We start from the raw sequence: 12,511 nt of genomic DNA on the forward strand, positions 1-12,511 counted from the left end.
TTAACTCAGTTTCTCTGGGTCTTTTCCCATGTGTTATGAATAAATCTTCTTTTTTTGGTACCGGTACTGGTTTTATTTTGTTGTATTTATCTGCGACACCTTAAAAGCCGGTCTGTGAAAATATTGTCGAACTTAAATCGCTCCATGGTGCAAAAAAGGTTGGGGACCGCTGAACTAGATGACAAAACTAAGACCGGAACATACAAATACTAAAAATGGCAGAAATACAACGAAAAACACTAAAACCTGAAAAACAAAACAAACCAGAATATTAAATTAAGCAGAACCCAAAAAGTCTAAATGCATAAACAATGGGTCACAGACCCACGACCATGACACCTTGTTTAAATTCAAATGTACAAAACAGTTTACACACTACGTAATGGATTGCTCAACACTGACGCTGCAGACGGAAAAGACACTCAGGGCCAGTATTCGTCAGCTTCACTGCAACAACAATCATTGTGCCAAAGATAGACTAGTGATGCAACGGGGCTGCTGTATGTGGAAAGAATTTTCTCCAAACAGAACAACAACAATATGTCCTCACGAGCAAATACGCAGCACTGTGCCACTGCTTTGTAACAGATGAGTCAGAGGTCTTCATTTAGAAGCGAATGCAATGTTTAGCTAGTGTCAGTGTCAGTGACAACATAAAGGTTTTACCCATTTAACACACTGTAAAAGTCCAATAACTTAAATTATTACATTTAAACATGAAACCTTGGTTTATTGTTTAAGAGTATTTCCAATGGAAATCATAAGTCACTATAATATTAATGAACATGTATAATAAATCACTTACTACATAAAGATGAACCTGCCTGTTCTATGCTTGGATTTTGCTGTTGAATTGTGTCATGCACTTTAGACTTCACTGAACCAGTACGGCCTTTTGAGTCAGAAATAAATTTTTTAAAACCAAGTGTAACATAATAATGTAGCAATTTACCCCCACACAGAAACAAAGACAAGGAGGGTATGAGTCCATCTTATTCCTCACCTAACAACATTTTTAACATACAGTACATGGGGTACTAACTGGACCCAAGAATAATTTTACTGTGACAAGTAATCATAGTAATCATAATATATATATATAGCACTCCCAAATGACCAAGCTCCTTACTCTGTCTCTAAAGGAGAGGCCAAACATGCTTCAGAGGAAGCACATTTCTCCTTGTATCACAATCTCATTTCTCCTTACACCACCCAGAGAGCATGACCATAAATGAGTGACAGAACATGGATCAACCTATAAATTGACAGCTTCAGGGTCAGCTCTCTCGTCACCCCATTACTGCAGATGCCACATCGATCTGTCAATTTCCTGCTCCACTCTCCCGTCACTCATGAACAAGACCCTGAGATATTTAAAGTCCTCCACTAGTGTTGTGCGATAGCAAATTTTGGTATCGATCTAATACCAGTTTAAAAAAGTGCCAGTATTGCTGATACTAGTGCTGATACTTGTTTCCCTGTCTCTCTTAGCTGCTGGCAGTATGAACCAATCTCTCACTATGGTTGTGCAGGGACCAGAAACAACTAAAGCCAACTAATGCTAAACACACTACAGGCACATATAGCGAACGTGCAATGTTCAGGGCACGCTGGCATGTGACAGGAGGAGCAAACAGTTTCCACCCCCCTCTCTGTGATCCAGGAGCAAAGGTAACACCTTTGTCAAGCAGATCTATCTGCTGAGCACTGGACCGTCAGCAGGTGGAGTTTTACTCACTCCTGGGAGGTGCAGCTCAGAATAAGACTTGTTAGTAGCGGTTTTAGGTCTCCTTTTCATGTGCTGCATGAGCAAGGCGCAATTCACTCCAGCAATGTCTCCAACATGAAGTCTGAGAAGATCCCCATCAGCATGATGAAGGCAGTAATAGCAAAATAATGCAATGTCTCAATCTTTACAGTCTTTACATCTAATATGCTTTTTATGGTCTGTTGTGAATAAAATATCGGCTCAATTGCATTTTACACACCAAGTCAGCTTTTTTAGAATTGGGTTGTGGCTATTGTGTAAATATAATCAAATAAGCAAACAAACACTCTGAATTGAACCTACTTAATTTGGATAAACTTTTATTTTGTATTATTTTTGTGAAATGGACCTTGACAGGGAAGTTGTTTTGATATTAAAATTGTATTTTGTATTTGTATATTGGCCAGTCTGTGACGGCAGCTGTGCAGAAATTTAAGCAGCTCACTTAACTTTCTCTCTATCTCTCCACACTATTCCACTTCTGCTCCACTGATTTCCTTAATTCCCTCCCTAATACTAATCATTCCCCTTCTCCGCCTCTGTGACAGCCACTCATCTCTTTGCTGTTAGCAAATTAAATCTTTCCACTCTCTTTACAGATTTATATGTCAGTGTTTTCCTGTTATTTTCCCTCAAAGACTTAAAACGTGGGCATCCTTGCATTGCATTTAAATTGAGATCTGTTATTGTTTCCCATGTTGGCATGGTATCCATTAGTGTGAGAAGAAGATGTGTTTATAATACAGATATACACAGAAAAAAATCAGTGTAATATATATGTGTAGAAAAGAGCTGCAAAAACCTTTTACCTTCCCAGAAAATGAAAGGGTTTTTTTGTTGTTTTTTTACCTCTAGCTGTTATTAATTGATATGGCTGTGGTAGTGACAAAGAACCTCACAAACAGAATGAGTTCCTAATTGCGAAGTACTTTAAACAAATGATTGACAAGGCCTTAACCTTGACTGAGGCATACAATGCTCCAAGTCTGTCACGTTCTGCACGTAGTACAAGGCAAATGTTTGCAAGTTGATTTTCAATAAAAATCAGCGCTGTCTCCCTCTGTATTGCTGACATAATGGAAGTTCACTGTAGAATACGTGTTGCACGGCATGTTTGAGGTTTCTGTTCTTTTGCCCTCAGAAACCTTCAAATTATAAGGCTTCAAAATTTAATTGACATTCAAATGATTGATTGAAGTAATTGAGAGTTTCTATTTGCGGGATATGTGATCGATTAAAGACCATAACAAGGAAACAAAATGAACTCTGTCAGCAAGTGATTAAAGGTAGTTGGTCTTAAATTAAAATTTTGAAAAGTTAAACGGGTAAAACCTTTGTTAGAATTAGAGTTTACAAATCCTGCAGATGTGCAGAAAGTTATTTACATGGAAAATAACAAGAAAAAAGCAAGTTAGGAATAAACGCCAAGATGAAGGCACACAGCTTTCCTTTTCAGTGATAAACAGAATATTTCAGCATATTCAAACCCCTGGTATCTCATAAATAATTTTTTAAAACGACAATAATATTAATATTTATGATATTGTTTGGGTTTTACATATGTACCGGATGTCTCCCTAGACTGATATAAATATTGTTCTGGCTGAGCCAGAATTCTAATGAAAGAGGATCGGATTAAAGGAGATTCTCCAATCAGAATCTGTTTTTTGTTTGTTTTTTACTCCTTAAGTGTAAGGATTGTGTATCTGGTGTATTTGTGATATTTCTGTTGATGACTGAACTCGACTGCGCTCGGATCATTGGCCTTTATTCCTATTGACATTCCTGAACAAATAAAAGATGTGGGATGACAAGGCTTATCTTTGCGTGTGAGGGCCACACATAGGCCCACAAGTTCAGGTTTCTGAGGTTATAATGTGTGCATCTAGGTTACGGTACTTTTTAATTCTCATCATACTGATTGGGATCCATGCAAACTCAAGCAATATATCGCACAAGTGATTTTTTTTTCTATCATTCAAATTTTTTTTAATAATAGGTAAGAGGTCTGTACCATTAATGTCTATTTGAGAAGCATCTTAGACAGGCAGAGTTTCTCAGAAGCAAAGGTGGGCAGAGGTTCAGAGACTTGCAAAGCACTGCATTACAAACCTGTTGCACAATTTCAGAAAAAATATCTTTCACCTTAAAATTGCAAAGACTTTGAATGTGTCTTCATCTGCAATACATAATATCAAAGATTGAGAGAGTCTAGAGATCTCTGTGCATGAGAGACAAGGCCAAATTTCTGGAGCATCATGAAATGAAAAACATGACAAAGAAGGATCTGAAAATGTTAAGCAGCTAGAGTCCTGTAAGGACAAAAAAGGGGACAATCAGATGTGGCACTGAAGAACAGCAGGAAAGGAGGAGCGAAAGCATAAGTGGGTTGCAAAGTGGCTGGCAGTTCTCAGAAATGTGCCAACTGGATGTACAGAAGGACATCAGCAGAGCAGTCAGTTGATGAGGGCTGCCACTGAGATCAGCTGATCTGCCACGGTTACGCTTGACTTGTAGATGCAATGAAACAATGTTCACAGACAAGTTTGTCAGTCATCGTTGGAATTTAACTGCACAGAGTGAGTTTCACACACCTGTCTCCTGTCACCTTTTCTGCACTGAATAACACAGACTCAGAACAGCAGTTTGATAAAACTGTGTAAAACTCTTTACTTAAAAATACGTTAAAGAAGTACACCAAAGCGTTCACGGTCATGGTTTATGGAAACTTTGCATCCTCTTCTCTCTTCTCACTTCAAACCTGAAAATTTTCCATCACATGTAAAACAAACAAACAGCACTCCTGCAGTAGAAAAAAAATCAGCATTACTAACATTTCATAAACTTAAATTAGGTTTTGTTTATACATCATTTAAACACCATAATGCACATTTGAAAAAGTATAACACCATATACAATAAGATTGATATTATCTTCCTTTTTTAAAATCTTACGGTGACTTCTTTGGCAGCATTTATTGACTTCATCTCCCATGAGCTTTAGTGAATCTTTTGTTTGTGCATTTAATAGCATATTTGCAACAAATAGGAAGCACAGGACAAGCTATTAAAAATGGAATAGAAAGCAGCACGTACATAGAGCCCACACAAAGGGAACAATTTTTACTGATAAGTATTACCTACACTGAGGCCATCCTACTTCTTCTGTTAATGTTCACCTTACAAACATTGTACAACACTTAGTCCAAGGATTGTGAAACGCTGCAGTCAGCAGTTTTTGTTTAATTTTGTGGGGGTAGTGGGTTAGTAACCTCTCAGGTAGCTGGACCTGGTCTGGCCTGCAGATCCAGCTCAGGCAGACTTCTGGAATATTCTGAAAAGATATTTGTTGCATGTGATGAGTAAAGTGGTTCAATTATGCACATCAATAAATAGAGATGCTTTTGTACACTTTTTGTCACATCAAATGATCTACAGATATCGAAGAGCCTTTCTTTGGAAAACAGTAATCTTGCATAAATATTACATTAGGTATGCACTGGTGTGCATGTAGGTTTTAATGCTGTGGAATATTCACCCACATTCAAGTTCTCAAAAGTGATGATTGCACAAATCTGCTTTTTATTCAGTGCTGTAGCATGATGACATAAGATAAATAAGTGATTAGACTTCTGTGCCCAAAAAATAAAAGGGGTAACCCATCAAATTCTATGAATCTCTGTTGCACCAGGACTCATTTTCCTGGTAGGTGGTTTGAACAAAGACAAGTCAGAGGTGGAGGTCTGTGGGGGCACAGCTCTGGGGGCTCATCAAATATTGTGGGCGTCTTTTGATAAAGCTACTGGTTGTGCACATTGTCCCCTCCTCCTCTGGTACCCAGTGTGATATGACCTTTGTAAACTGGGCTACAGTATAAAAGAACGCAGCAGCAGTTGCAGGGGTACCTTTGGCTCAGCTCTCCAGGCTTATCTGGTCTCAGAGGAATCCTCATCATGAAGCTGCTTTCCTGCATCCTGTTGCTTACCCTAGCCCTGGGATGGGCTCACTCGTAAGTGGACTTGCACTTCTAATGAAGATATAAAACCCAGGCAGTTTAATGCCACTTGTTTAACTTTTTTCATTAAAACTCAATACTAATGTAATGAGTTACAGGGGACATCATGTTATGTCATTGCTGCATATCTAAAATGTTTCCAGATAACTTTTTTTGTTTGTGCTAAATGCAGACATGATTACAGATCTAAAGCAACACTTTAATTTAGCTAAAGTCATTTTTTATACTTCCTGAGTTAAGCAGCGTTGATACAGGAAAAAATAAGACAAGAAATTATGATAATAAAAGCATTGTTATGTACTTTTAAAAAGCTGGTTACTAGTGATATTTTTGTAAGTAGGCTACACCAATTTGAATTGTTTTAACCCCACATGATCTCATTATTTTCTCTGGATATCACACAACATGACATTGTGGCTTCATACAGTATAGAAGATTGAAAACTGCTCTCATGTGCGTTTTCCCTTTAACAATTTTGTAAAACTAAAAGTCCGAACCTAAGTTTTGAGTGAAATTGCTTAAAGTGATAACATGCCTTTTCTCTGCTGGTAAAACCAGGCAAGGAGCCCCACATCCTCCTGGGCATGGAGGTGCAGGACTTCCACCACATCCTCCTGGGCATGGAGGTGCAGGACTTCCACCACATCCTCCTGGGCATGGAGGTGCAGGACTTCCACCACATCCTCCTGGGCATGGAGGTGCAGGACTTCCACCACATCCACCTGGGCATGGAGGTGCAGGACGTCCACCACATGCGCATGGGCATGGACATGAGCATGAACATGGATGTGAGTTGAAAGATTTTATTTTTTTAAATTCACAGACATTTCTCAACACAACTGCTATCATGTTCTATATTATGAGCCTTCTTTTCACTTTCACCTGATATTCTGCAGATGACCTTGACCGCTGTAAAGGTCTTGAGATGGATGCTGTTGCAGTGAATGAAGAGGGAATCCCATACTTTTTCAAGGGTAAGAATCTATAGAGGAATCATGGGCAGGCATATTGACACTGGGCGATCGTGGCTCAAGAGTTGGCAGTTCGTCTTGTATATAGGTTGCCGGTTCGAGCTCCGACAGTCTCGGTCGTTGTGTCCTTGGGCAAGACACTTCACCTGTTGCCTACTGGTGGTGGTCAGAGGGCCCGGTGGCGCCAGTGTCCGGCAGCCTCGCCTCTGTCAGTGCGCCCCAGGGTGGCTGTGGCTACAATGTAGCTACAATCACCAGTGTGTGAATGGGTGGATGACTGAATGTGTAAAGCGCTTTGGGGTCCTTAGGGACTAAGTAAAGCGCTATACAAATACAGGCCATTTACCATTTACTGCATGAGGGAAAGTTATGACCTGCGAATATGTCATACTATTAAAATGTGTTTGATCATCATAGAGCTCTAATGGAGTACACACTGCAGCATGCATAAAAAGTGTGATTGGCTCTATTTAATGACTGTGTCCCGTATATGTTCTGTCAGGTGACCATTTATACAAGGGCTTCCACGGCCATGCCGAGCTCTCCAATAAGAGTTTCGCTGAGTTGGACGACCATCACCACCTGGGCCATGTGGATGCTGCTTTCCACATGCACTTTGAAGACAACCCCGACGACCACGACCGCATGTTCTTCTTCTTGGTACGGTCCAGCAACTTTTTATTGTGTTATTGATCATAACAGAGTTTGGCAACAGGCAAACATCCAGAGAAGGAAACAGTTTAAATAACCCAATAGGAATTACGACACAAAGCAAGATGGATAGCAAGACTAAAGTGGGAGGGAGACAACAGCTGTCCTTGCAGTTGAGCTGGCAGAATAGTGTGACTAGAGAACGGGTATGATGTAGGCCAGTGGTTTTCAAACATTTTGTGTGCAAAGCACACCTGCACTCATATCTGTGCAAAATAGTCTCCATCATGCCATCTGACATGTCATGAATTCTTCTTTTGACTGTCTGACTGATGAGGGCAGCTAGTACCATCGCCTACATATTACTTACCATCATCATTTCATCAGAAACACAGTCTCACATGTGGTTCTACTACTTCAGATTCATTTTCAGGCTCATATTCTCTCTTGGCCAAGTTTCTTTCAGAAGTGACAAAAAATGATGAAGAATTCAGGCTGAAAACAGAAAAAGTTAAAGTCTGGACTGGTGTGAACCACAAATACCTTTCTCAGTTTCTTTTAGCATTCTCATGAGTAATTATAGCTGTTCAAGTGTGATGATGATTAAAAATTATCAACATTCCATAACTGTTCAAACTTTGGGGTTGAAAACTGTTGTAAATGTGAAGCCTTTGCAAAATAAATTTTGTCTGCATTACTGCTTTCTGAAAGCGATACAAAGTGAGATTCTCTTGATTTGACTGTAAAAGCCTAACAACTTGTCAGTTGAATCTTACTTGTGTATTTTTAACATAGGACAACAAGGTGTTCAGCTTTTACAAGCACAAGCTGGAGGCTGGCTACCCCAAGGATATCTCTGAAGTCTTCCCTGGAATCCCTGACCATCTGGATGCTGCTGTGGAATGTCCTCATCCAGAGTGCGCCAACGACTCCGTTATCTTCTTCAAAGGTAAATAAACGTTCTCACTGACCTCGCTGTGAAAAAACTGTGGTTATTATTCCTATGAGACCAAGAGCATTTTTCACTATCTTCAAATGAAAAGCTACCCGAGGAAAAACTTTAAACCACGTGTCTTTTTTTCCCCTGAAGGGGACGAAATCTACCACTTCGATCTTAAAAGCAAGGCTGTAGAGGAGAAAGAGTTCAAGTCCATGCCAAACTGCACATCGGCTTTCCGCTTCATGGAGCACTACTACTGCTTCCACGGGCACATGTTCTCCAAATTTGATCCAAAGACTGGCGAAGTGCACGGCAAATACCCCAAAGAGGCCCGCGACTACTTCATGAGATGCTCCAAGTTCAGTAAGTTAAAAAGCAAACTGAGCAATGTGATCAGATGTGAAATGTGAATGACTTCAAATCTGACACAGCTGCAGATTTAAGTACAGCTTCTGTGCTGTCGATGTTCCAGGACTGTAATTTTCTAGACCAAAGTTACGTTTTGTATTCTTAACAAAAATACACTTTTTTTGTTGTTGGTTTTTTTTTGTTCAGGTCCTGACAGCGACCATGTGGAGAGAGAGCGATGCAGCCGTGTTCACCTGGATGCCATCACATCAGACGACGCTGGAAACATTTATGCCTTCAGAGGTGAGATCTGACATCAGAACACATCATATACATTTATACGTTGTTCCAACATCTAAATCACTGTACAGAAGTGACGGCATTATGATCAGGGCTGGGTCTGCGGTTTGGCTGTACTTCCAGCGTTCATTAGAGCTTAAGTTCTTCTCTTATGTCACAGGCCACCATTACCTCCGTAAAGATGATAATGACACACTGACCTCTGACACCATCGAGAATGATTTCAAGGAGCTGCACAGTGAGGTGGACGCCGCTTTCTCTTATGAAAATCACCTTTACTTGATCAAGGTAAAGCACCTGGAAGCACATTTCTGATCCTGTCATTAACTCTGCACGCCATATTTACCATGTTTTCTGTTTCTTTTTTCTCCCAAGAATAACAATTTGTATGTTTACCGAGTCGGTGAGCCCCACACCCACCTCGATGGTTACCCCAAGCCTGTGAAGGAGGAGCTGGGCATTGAGGGCCCCATTGATGCTACATTCGTCTGTCAGGACCATCACATTGTTCACATTATCAAAGGTATAAACACAGGCAAAAATACAGAAAGCAAGTATTGATTATCCCTGTATCACTTCTAGGACTGCTTTGAATCATGATGTAGTTACATCATGTAGTGTTATTTGATCACTTAGATCACACAATAAGTCATTTAGCACTTACTTGAAAATGGTCACAATTATATTTACAAAGAACTAAGACTTTTAGATATATATCTTACCATATCGTTCTGCCTTTTTTCCATCAGGTAATCACATGTATGATGTGGAACTGAAAGTCACCCCACGTAAGGCAGGCAACGAGCGTCCAATCGGACCCTTCAAGAGAGTCGATACTGCCATGTGCGGTCCCGGAGGAGTTAAAGTGATCATAGGAAATCACTTCTACCACTTTGATAGCACCAAACTGCTTACTACTGCCAGGTCCCTGCCTGAGCAGCACAAAGTGTCTCTGGAGCTGTTTGGCTGTGATCACTAGGACTGAATGGATTGTGAAGAACATCGCATACAACACAGTGAAATATGGAAAAACAAAAGCACCAACAATTTCAGACAGGAGGCGCCACACGACAAGTCACTAAGCTTTTGACTAAGAGCATTTACAGCTGATGCAGTATTTCATACCCAGTGTTTCCTTTCCATGTCTTACCTCAAAGTAGCCTTCTTTAATTCATTTAGAGGGTTGTTACTTTTCATTCTAAAGGCTGGTGGTCCTCCACGCAAAGTGTGCTACCAAGAAGGCAGATGTGTTTCTGTGATTCGTTTTGTACAGTGCTGTTGTGAATAAAGCGAAGTGGCAACAATCAAGAAGGTGAAACAGTGATGATTTATTTCTGTGATGTGTTAATAAGTTTCCAGGATGCTTCTCGGGCAGGTCCACGTACTCTGATACTACACTTACAAGGATAGAGGGAGTTTTTCCTACATAGTTCGCTTTCTGACTATCCAAGAAAGACAATACTGACTGTACAGTACACACAAACAACACATATACCATGAATATGAGTAGACTATATCTGTAGCTTATGAGGCCACACTGCCACTGACATTTAAAAAGAAATGACATGTTATTTATAACATGTAACTGCATTTTCTTTTATAACTTACTACAGTACATTTTAAGTCAACAGTTAACTAGACTTTTTTCAAGTGGACCTATGCTGATTGATTGCATCCTGCTCCTGCCCTACAGACAGGTGGGATAGACTCAGTGATAAGGGGCTGAGAAAGAAGTCTAAAGATAATATTTATATTTATACATCTGAGGAACTGTTTTGCGAACAGTATTTCCAGAGCCAAAACAAGGAGACTTTCCAACCTTTTACCAGCAGAGGGCAGAAGAGTTACACTTTGTTGATCTGCTACTTTATGACGATAGAATGAGGACGATACTTCTGTCTTTGCCTTTTGTGTAACTCTGCTTTTGTTTCTTGCAAACAGAGCAGTACAGATAAGTCAGAGCAGGTGTTAAATCATCTTATTCCTGTGAGGCACACATAGATGAGATGTGAATTATCCACAGGAAGCTTTGGTGTTCCTGTGCTTGTGAACTCCCACAGACCAGCAGCAGCTGGAAAAAAACACAACATTTGGTTGACAGAAACCTGATGTTTTCTACTCGGTGAATAAACAGTGAGCAGTAAAAATATTCAGTGCATGTCTTTGCGAAATGGTAAGAACTACATTCGTTTAACTTTCAAGTATCTGCGACTGGTTCCGTTTTTTTAAGACAGTGTTCAATGCCCCGATACCAAATCTGCCAGGATTTCTTCAGATCTGTTCAATTTAGAATAAGGACAAAGACTCGAGTTTTTCAAATATGTGAATGCTGACCTATTAAAAAAAACAACAACGATTAAAACTTTTGTAAACACATATACTTTTAGTACATTTGTCTTGTGATATACTATCAAAGCTGTGTGGCCATACTATTATCACATATTATTATTATTATTGAAGTAGCAACAGTTCACATGTACACCTCAGGGCCCCACACAAGACTAAGATGTCATAATATCTTAGAGCAAAACCTAATTATTCATTTTAAGTAACTGTGCACATTCAGCAGCGAAAAAAACAAAAAAGGTCTACAGTAAGTCTCCGTTGATAGTCACCCTCATCGTAGGCATCACAATATGTCACATGTCACATTTAAAAAAAAGGTTCTTCCAAGTCTTAACAGTCAAGTGACAAAAAACACACTATTTACATTTTTTCCAAAAACGTACTTTTTGCTTGCCTCCAAAACATCTGAGTTCAAGGCTAGTGTGGAGTTGTCACTGATGAGAATCAGGAATGACATCAAGGCATCACAGTGACTTGTGATTATTTGGGGAATTTACTAATATCAGTCTTCAGTTTGCTTTTTCTTTAAAAGCTATAATATGTATCAGCCCCACATTAAAAAGTGTGGCATATCTTTACATGTGATGGTCACATTTTGAACGCTGTCTGAGTTTCTTATTCAGTATAGCAGTGTGTCTGCCAGTGGGTGGCATGTCACCAGTGTCATATCCACTTTACCCTAGCAATCCACCAGACTAATGTGTGCAGTCACATCATGACATCAGTGTTCAAGATGGCAGCAAAGCCAGGCTGCAACAAGCAACATCTCATGTATAAGATGTTGACTCACGTAAGCTATCATCCTAGCAAACATTGCTCACACTTACTCTGTAAATCACATAAAATATCATCAACAACACTTTATTGATTAAACAGGACATAGAGTTACACAGGAATTATTTATACATACACTTAGAAGTTCAGTGTTGCTTCTCCCATCCTTAATGACCTGTGCATCACACACCTCTAAACTGAGGCAATGGGATGATGTCAGGTTCATGACTGGGGTTGAAGTCTCTGATAACAGCACGCTTCATCGGATCACACAATCCCTTACTTCACCCCACCGGCTGCTGCGATGACAATGGAGAGAGAAACACTGGAGCCCTTCAGTGGCTGTGATATGATGCCACAGTGGGCTACAGAGGCAGCCAGCCCAAGAACACACATACA

General features: G+C 39.9%; 1 protein-coding gene across 1 annotated transcript; it reads left to right on the forward strand.

The window, feature by feature from the left end:
• The first annotated feature begins 5,720 nt into the window (after window positions 1-5,720).
• On the forward strand, window positions 5,721-9,971 carry hpxa (hemopexin a). The gene is given in 9 exon segments (XM_063498281.1): window positions 5,721-5,785; window positions 6,668-6,756; window positions 7,256-7,413; window positions 8,200-8,353; window positions 8,495-8,707; window positions 8,900-8,995; window positions 9,153-9,280; window positions 9,368-9,515; window positions 9,742-9,971. Coding segments are annotated over 9 exon segments (1,281 nt in total).
• The last annotated feature ends 2,540 nt before the right edge of the window (window positions 9,972-12,511 follow it).

This window comes from Pelmatolapia mariae, linkage group LG16_19 (genome assembly GCF_036321145.2).
Source record: "Pelmatolapia mariae isolate MD_Pm_ZW linkage group LG16_19, Pm_UMD_F_2, whole genome shotgun sequence".
Lineage (NCBI taxonomy): Eukaryota > Metazoa > Chordata > Actinopteri > Cichliformes > Cichlidae > Pelmatolapia > Pelmatolapia mariae.